This window comes from Aegilops tauschii, chromosome 2 (genome assembly GCF_002575655.3).
Source record: "Aegilops tauschii subsp. strangulata cultivar AL8/78 chromosome 2, Aet v6.0, whole genome shotgun sequence".
Lineage (NCBI taxonomy): Eukaryota > Viridiplantae > Streptophyta > Magnoliopsida > Poales > Poaceae > Aegilops > Aegilops tauschii.
The window spans coordinates 600,658,525-600,666,634 of NC_053036.3; the positions used below are offsets into that span (position 1 = coordinate 600,658,525).

At 38.0% G+C, this 8,110-nt stretch overlaps 1 protein-coding gene and 1 pseudogene across 1 annotated transcript; one reads left to right on the forward strand and one right to left on the reverse strand.

The window, feature by feature from the left end:
* The first annotated feature begins 205 nt into the window (after positions 1-205).
* On the forward strand, positions 206-1,923 carry LOC109754632 (protein FAR1-RELATED SEQUENCE 5-like). Its single transcript, XM_020313551.1, has 2 exons — positions 206-1,727; positions 1,850-1,923. Exons 1-2 carry the CDS (start codon positions 206-208, stop codon positions 1,921-1,923), a joined length of 1,596 nt encoding a protein of 531 aa, XP_020169140.1.
* Positions 1,924-5,820: 3,897 nt separating this feature from the next.
* LOC109754633 (uncharacterized) lies at positions 5,821-7,851 on the reverse strand (annotated as a pseudogene).
* Positions 7,852-8,110: the final 259 nt, after the last annotated feature.

The following is an 8,110-nucleotide window of genomic DNA, read 5'->3' on the forward strand; positions in this document are numbered from 1 at the left end:
TCCTTACACCAAAAAGCATGTAAGCAATGTTAGAACAGCCATTGGCAAAGAGAGCAATCAAAATGACATGATGCAGGTGCTCACATATTTCAGGAAGAGACAAGCTGAAGATCCACAATTTTACTATGCGTTCAAAACAACTAAAGTCTCTGATGACGCAAGTAAAGTTTTGTGCATTTTCTGGGCTGACGGGTATTCTAGAAAAATGTACGAGCTGTATGGAGACTGCCTCAGCTTCGACACAACATTCAAGACAAACAGATACTACCTCCCATTTGCTCCCTTTGTTGGTGTCACAGGACATGGCCAGAACTGTTTGTTTGCTTGCTCTATCATAGAGAATGAAACAGCTGACACCTTTCAATGGTTGTTTGAGACATTCTTGCATTGCATGGGTGGGAAATCTCCGTCCACAATCATAACAGACGAGGATGCTTGGATGACGACAACTATCCCTTTAGTTTTCCCGCATATCTGCCACAGGTGTTGTTTGTTTCATATTAAAAAGAAGGCTGAGGAAAAATGTACTAGGACTTTTGCAGCAAATAAAACACTGCATGATGATTTCAGTGACATCATTCACAACTCTCTGACGGTGGCTGAGTTTGAGCAATTGTGGACAGAGATGATCCAGAAATACAACATTGGGCATGTGAAGTATTTCCAAATCATGTGGAAGAAAAGGAAAAGGTTTGTCCCTGTGTATTTCAAGACGGACTTCTTCCCCTTCATTCACTCTACTGCGTGTAGTGAAGGCACCAACGCCATTTTCAAGGACAACATCACGTCAACTCACAATGTGATCAGCTTCCTCCAAGAGTACCAGAAGATTTCAGAAACCATACAAGATAAGGAGAGGGAGCAAGACTCTATCACAAGAACAACTTCGCCGACATTCTGGGCACGAAGTGAGCTTGAGATACAAGCTGCAAAAATGTACAACAGAAAGATATTTTACAGATTCCAAAGACAGATAAAGTTTGTGCTGAATTTGCATGTTGAAGAGGTTGAGAGAAATGTGAAATATGAAGTCTACAAGACACCAATGCTAGCTGAAAAGGATTTCAGAACGCGAAGATTTGTTGTGATTGTGAACTTGCAGCAACAGTTGTTCAGTTGTATCTGTGGGAAATTTCAGAAAGATGGCATTGTGTGTTGCCATGTCTTGAGAGTCCTTTCTCATCTCAACATGTCTATGCTGCCAGAAAAATATTACATAGACAGGTGGAGGCCAAAAAATACAATGGACATACGGGACATCCGTTTCAATGTTCCTTTGGAACTAACTGCTGGAAGTCAACACTTAAGGTATACCCTGCTATCCAACAGGCTCAATGAGATGGCCTCGGACGGTGCATCAACAAACAGAAAATATCTGTATGTTGTAGCAGAATGTGAAAGGGTGCAACAAAGGTTGGATGAGATGACTAAAGAGGATGAACTTGCAGAAGCGCAACAAGCAAATGTTGACAAGGACACAACAGAGACTAATGCAGCACCGCATCATGATGGCTATGGAGACAAACTTCAAGATCCTGATGTTGCAGTGTCAAAAGGGCGTCCACAAAAAGGACGTTACAAAACTTTCATGGAAAGTTTAGCATCTAAACAGAAAGTCACATGCAGTCGCTGTGGGAAGCCTGATCATTATAAAAGTTCTTGTACTGCAAGTACTGAAGATGTCAATTTGGCTCAGAAAGAAAAATTCAGCCGCAAACATGTCTCAGGTTTCCCAGCAAAAAAAACTTTTTCTTTTGAGTGTTAGCAAGTAATTTTCAGCATAAAAAATGGACTTGTACTTCATATAATCTGATTTTGATGAATTGTTTATGCCCTAAAAATTTTGCAGCCTCTGCTGGGACATCTACAGAGAAGCAGCTAGCTCATGCAAAACCGAGCAAGAAGGCGAGAAAAGGAAACTGAGAAACTGGGTGCTACAAGTTCAAGAAGGCATTGGCTGGTTTTTTTATTGTCCCCGCAAGCACTGAAAAAATGTAAAAATGAGCCAAGTGTGGTCCTCGTTCTGCCAACGAACATAAACCAAAGAACAGAACTATATGATGGTTCATGGATGATAGCACTTTTGCTACTGTTTTTAAGAAAAATGCCGATGTTTCTATCTTTTATTTGTACTGTGAAAAAAACCAGGGAAAAAATGTTTCACGTGGGGGTAGCGACACTTACCTTACCCCAGTTGGTTACTTAAGGTTCTTGATCCACTTTTCTGCTTGTGCTGTTTAGCTATCTTCTGTCCAGTAAGAATTTTGAAAACCTGCACAAAAGAAAGAAGGAGGAGAAGTGATAGAAACAAGAGGAGAAAAAACACGAAAAAACAATTTCTGGTTAATGTCTGGGCGAGGGAGAAAAATCAAACTTGAAAAAATAAAAAATAATCATAAAAACGCTTAAGAACCGATGTTTGATATTGACATGAAAGCAACATTATACACATGGGATTGTTTTCTGGTTAATGACCAGTTTCTACAACTATGCATATGACGGTAAAAAAATCCTTGAGGTCAAAATACACGCACTGCTTTACATTTTGGATTCGCTTTCAAGTAAGAAAAGGAAAAAAATAAAAGAGAAAAAAATTGTATCGTTCCTCCATGTACACTGGACATTTTGTCGTCTCGTTAACTTTTGTGATTGTTTTTTATCATCTTGCTGAAGAACGTTCTGGTATTGTTCCTCCATGTATGACAGAAATATTCTAGTTGATTGACCTGCTTGCCCATGTGAGGATGTGCAAAAAAATGAACTAGTTAGAAACCTTAAAATGAGAGACAAGAAAAAGGATATTTGTTTATAGTTGCAAACGCAAAAAAAAACATGACAGATGGGAAAAATAGGGGAAAAGATATACAGTTCTGTATCACAAGTCCTTGACAAGTGTCTTTGCTTCATCTATTTCGTTGTGAGTGCTGAATAGTAGATCAACAGCAAGTCTCACGCGCGCATCTGGAACATCTTTTGATTGGAATACTGTCTGCAACGGGTTCCTTGCTCGATAATTTTGCATCTTGTTTATTGTGAAAATTCCACAATCATCGCTGTTTCAAGGGGGGGTGTGAGAAAAAAGAAAAACCAACAGATGAGGAAAATCAATTTAAAAACATTAGAGGGAATAAAAATATAGTTGATATTTCATATGAAAAAATGGTATTGGAAAAAGTTGTTTATGATTTACCTCCCTACTTGTTTCGGTAATACTGGATATGCTGTTTGATATTGATTGAACCCCATGTTTCTCAGGTTAGCATCACGCCACGCTTTGATAAATTTTGTTATCTGGAAAAAATCCTATAATAAGACAACAAAATCTTGGGGGAAGGAAGAAGAAGATAAAATTCTCTTGATTTTCTTTAAAAAGGAAGGATGCATAACCATCATGTTCTTGATGTTCGTGTGGTACTCGCTGTTTTCTGCGTACTTTGAGTCAAGGAATATGAACTGTCGTGCTTTCAAGTCGACGAGGAAGACAAACCAATGATCCACATGAAGAGTAGGAAAGAACAATTAGAACGAACAAAAATGAAAAAATGAAAATGTAGATGGAATTCAAGAAACCATAATTCAATGACTTCAAAAGTGTTTTGGTGAGCAAAAACTGGCTTGAGACATTACTTCATTGCTCAGCTCTAGTCGTCTTGCTTTCCCTGCTCTGTGGAAGCTCCTTAGAACTTTATATTTGAAAGATAGTCTCCCCACTTCAGTCCTCCACTTCTCCAAAAAGTACTCCTATTACAAACAAACAAAAAGAAAAGAAAGATAAAATTAAAGTTTCAACTGAAAAAAGTGAGAGATAAACAAACATCAAAACAAGATTGTATTGGAACTCACTGCCGCCGTGTGGAAAAAGTAGTGCCTCTGGGATGTTCTGGGGTGGTTATCTCTGAATAATTTTCGACAGTATGCATTGATGACATATGACTCCACCCACCCTGATGGTTTGAATGAATTGCCTAGTTGTTCCAATGACACTCTGCATTTATCAATCTCAATTGCCCAGTAGTCCCTGCATTTTCATGATTTGTCCACAGAAAAAATGTCAGTGCAAGGGGGGAACTGCTATATACACTTCAGATGCACAAAAAGAAGGAAGAAAAAATAAAAACACACACGAACAACTCAACAAAAAGTCGGTGGTCTGGGAGGGAAAAAAGTGTCCTAACCCTTTGTAGTAATTATTCTCGCTTAGGAGTAAGATGTTGTGATATAGATGAAGCTCGTATCTCATGATGGGCCCCCTGTCTTGGTCATAAGGCAAGCACAAAAATTTGCTTGGTTGTATTACCCTTTTAGGTGGTATATTTTCTTTGCCCCTAGAGCTGCTTGTACTCCCTAAGAAGAGTCTGGTGTTATAGTGATCATCTGATCTATCAACTAAGTTGCTGCAGGACTGTTTGAAAGGACTTTGACTGAGGATTTGGACCTCTGGTGATGCCTGGTAAAATTCAACAAATAAAAAAATATAAGTATGAAACTATAGACATTCTGGGATATTTTCTTTTGGACTTCAGCTTTTAGGAAAAACAACACAAAGAAGAAGAAAAATACTTACACTGTTATGATCCAAGAACGTTATAGGGTTATCCTCTGTCCCATCTAAATTGCATTCAATGTTAGCTCTTTCTGGGAACAGAATTCTCCCTGTCATTGTGGCTTCTGAGAAAAAATGCTGTATCAAAAAACGAAAAAAGAAAGAAATATGAGAAAATCAAAGAAATGTGCCTAGGAAAACTGCTAATGTAGAAAAAAATCAAAAAATGGGGAGAAAAAAGAAGAGAAAAAAGAAAAATGTACTTTGGTGTGGTAGTCGTTGTCTTGTAAGTTGTGTTCCTATTCCCAGGAGAATAGCATGTATGCGGCTCGTTCCACTCATTTCGAATGCTTGTGTTTGGTGATGTCTGTATCATTTTAGAAAGCAAGAGAAAATCAAAGACCATGAATAAAAAAATGAAAAACATTTCATAAGAAAACAGAAACTGCTCAGCAGCAAAATGCAGAGAAAAAAAACCAGGTCAATTATTCCTCCGTCTGGTGTTATTGCGGTCAGTGGACGTGGTGAAGTGCATCTTTGTCCAACACTTTGTTGCTGTTGCGCGCAATGTACAGAAAACTGTTGACACAAAAAGGACAGGGGATGAAGGTGTTGCTTGAAAGCAACAAGGCAGAAAATTATCTTTTTCTAAAAAAAGTGATTAAATAAAAAATATTGAAAAGGAAAAAAGAAGATGAAACCTCGCAGCTCTTGATCTCTTGCTCTTGATGGTAGTTGCCTGATTCCCTTTCTTTCATTGTCTGGTGAACAATGATTTTCTTTGCATTCTGATTATTGACGCACCAAAGAAAACGAGTTAAAGACATAAAGTGTCTACACTAGTAACATATAACACATGGGGGCATATATTTTGATTTGATGAGGCTCCTTTCCTACGTTTTGCGCACCTCGATTTTTTCGTTATATTCCTTTGTTGCCATGTGCACAGGACGCCATAGCTCAGGCTCAGTTATTTCATTCCCGCAGTCATCCATATCTTCGAGTATACGACAAGTTGGTGTGTCATCATCATAGAAGAAGTACTTTTGCCTTGCTTTATCCAAGTAATCAGCCCAGGATTCGTCTTTGTTTCCTATAGCATTATCTATGACATGCTTGTCTGCTTCATGGTCATTTGCGTCATCCTCATCTAGATTTGAGAAGCAAATGATGATCATCAGTTCCAAAAAAAATGAAACCAAAATGAATAGTTGTTGCTGGTTTCTTCAGTTTTGAACCAGAAAAATGGTGCGAAGGAAAAAGGATCATCAAAAAAGTTAAAGGTACCTGCAGCTAATGTGACATTTATGTCGAAATCTATTTTGCTGCAGGACCCCTTCTGTTGCTGGTTGATCACGTTGGTGTCGTCTTTTTGCTGTCGAGAAAAAAACAACAAGGAGCATGGGATGTTAAAAAATAACAAAAGTAGTAAAAAGAAAAAGAAAGATGTTAAGTAACAAGTAGCTAGTTAAAACTTCTTACTTGGGAGATATGTTCATTACTGGATGTCTTCTGGCTCATGAAACCGGAAAAACTTGATGCATTTCCTTTTCCAGCTTCTTTGCTCTGAATCTGAGGTAACAGAGCAGTGTTGTCTGGTAGAAGTAAGTACTCAAAACTTGTCGTGCTCTCTGCTCTTGTTTCATTGATCTTCACTTCTAGCACCTTGTTCTGCACTGTAACCTTGTTTTCTCTTCCTAGTCCATCTTCGATGCTCACTTCTTGGGGTGCTTTCACTGCCTCTGTATCATCTTTGCTTGTGTTCACTTGATCTTGAATTTCTTCTTGTGTGGTTATTGTCTCTTTGTTGTTGTGTTCTTGAAATTCTTCATTACCCTTGTCCATTTGATTCTGAAAAAATGTGGGAGGTAAGTAGCAAGAGTTTTAAAAATGGACAATAAAAAGGGAAAAAGAACATGGGAATATATCCTAAAAAAGTACAGTAAAAAGATTCATGAACTTACATATGCATCTTCTAACTTTGAGCTCCCAATAACATCAACCCCTTCATCACTCTTTCCTTGGAATACTTCTTGCTCATGGCTCATTCTTTCAGTTTCAATTGAAGCAGGTGATTGTTCGCTGATTTGTTTCACCCTCTTAGTCCTTCGAAGTAGAGTCGTTCCTAAAAAAGGGAGCATAATTATAGAAAATAAAAAAAGAGAAAAAGTAAATGAGTAGAAGGCCTGTCGAAATAGAATTAAAAAACAAATAACAGTGCTTTAAACACATGGTTGTAAAAAACAGGGTTCTCTTTTGCAAACAATAGGATATTTACCCTCATCTTCTTCATAATCTCCACTGAGTTTACTTTACAGTAGATCCTGACCAGTGTTGATTGCTCACTGTATTATGGCTCTTCTCGGATGACTCAAGTTTCAAAGTTTTCTCTGAATCACCATTTCTTGGTGTCACTAATTCCAGGGTCTTTAAAAGCAAATTCTTTGCTTTCATGCAAGTGCTTACGTTTTCATCTTTCATGTAAAACTGGAATGATGTGTATATCTCTTCTTTCACCTGATACATGTGAAGAAACAAAAAAGTGAGAAAATGATGAAATGAAAAAATAAATCATAAATGCATGCAGAAAAATAAAAATAGAAAAATAAGATTAGGGGGGAACCTCCTCGGGAAGAGAATTCCCCACTGTTCTGTCAATAGCAGCCCTTAAGTTTGAGTTATTTATCGTGCTGGCCCAACTGAATGACTCTTGAGCATAGCATGTTTCAGATTCATCTTTTATCTACATGTGTGAAAAAAGACCAAAGTAAAAGAAATTAAAGTTCTCTTAAATTGACCCTGGCCCAACAGAATATCTGCTATTTTGTTCTCTGTCGTTACATTAGAAACAGAGAATACAAACAAAGATAGAAATAAGTATATATGAGAAAAACTTACTTTACTTGGTCTGTACATGCCATTTTGGTCTATGAGCATATCACTGAAATTTTTGACAAGACTGCCTTTCCATACATGATTGATGGTACTTGTATTGCTCCAAAGTCTGTGAAGTCAAGGAAGCAGACCTTGGAAAAAGAAAAAAAGAATAACAGATGTCAACTTGTTTTGATGAAAAAAAGGAAAAGAAAGGAAAAAGGAAGACACAAAAACTATAAATAGAAAAAGAAGGTAAAAAATAAAAGAAAATGTACCACTAGTTGGTATATGCACCCTCCTAGTGTCAGTGTCAAGCGGTTTTGCTTCGTCTTCTCTTTTTTATACTTCCTAATAGCTTGCAACAGCCACATGTGAGTGAACTTGCACCAATTTAGGTCTCTGATTTTACTGACATCTATTAGTGATCCCATGTACTTCGTGCTTGGTTTACTGTTTGAAGTTGGGCACAACACAGTTGACAGGGCAACAATCATGAAACATCGAATGAGCTGCTCGTCAGACAAATCTTCTCCTTCAATAATCCTGTTGCCAAAAAACTTTATTGTGGGCACTTCTGTCACTAGTAGAAAAGAGGGCTTTGGTTCAGGCCGGGTCAGCCCATTAGTCCCGGTTCAGTCCAGAACCGGGACCCATGGGGGCACTGGTCCCGGTTCGTGAGGCCAGGGGCCT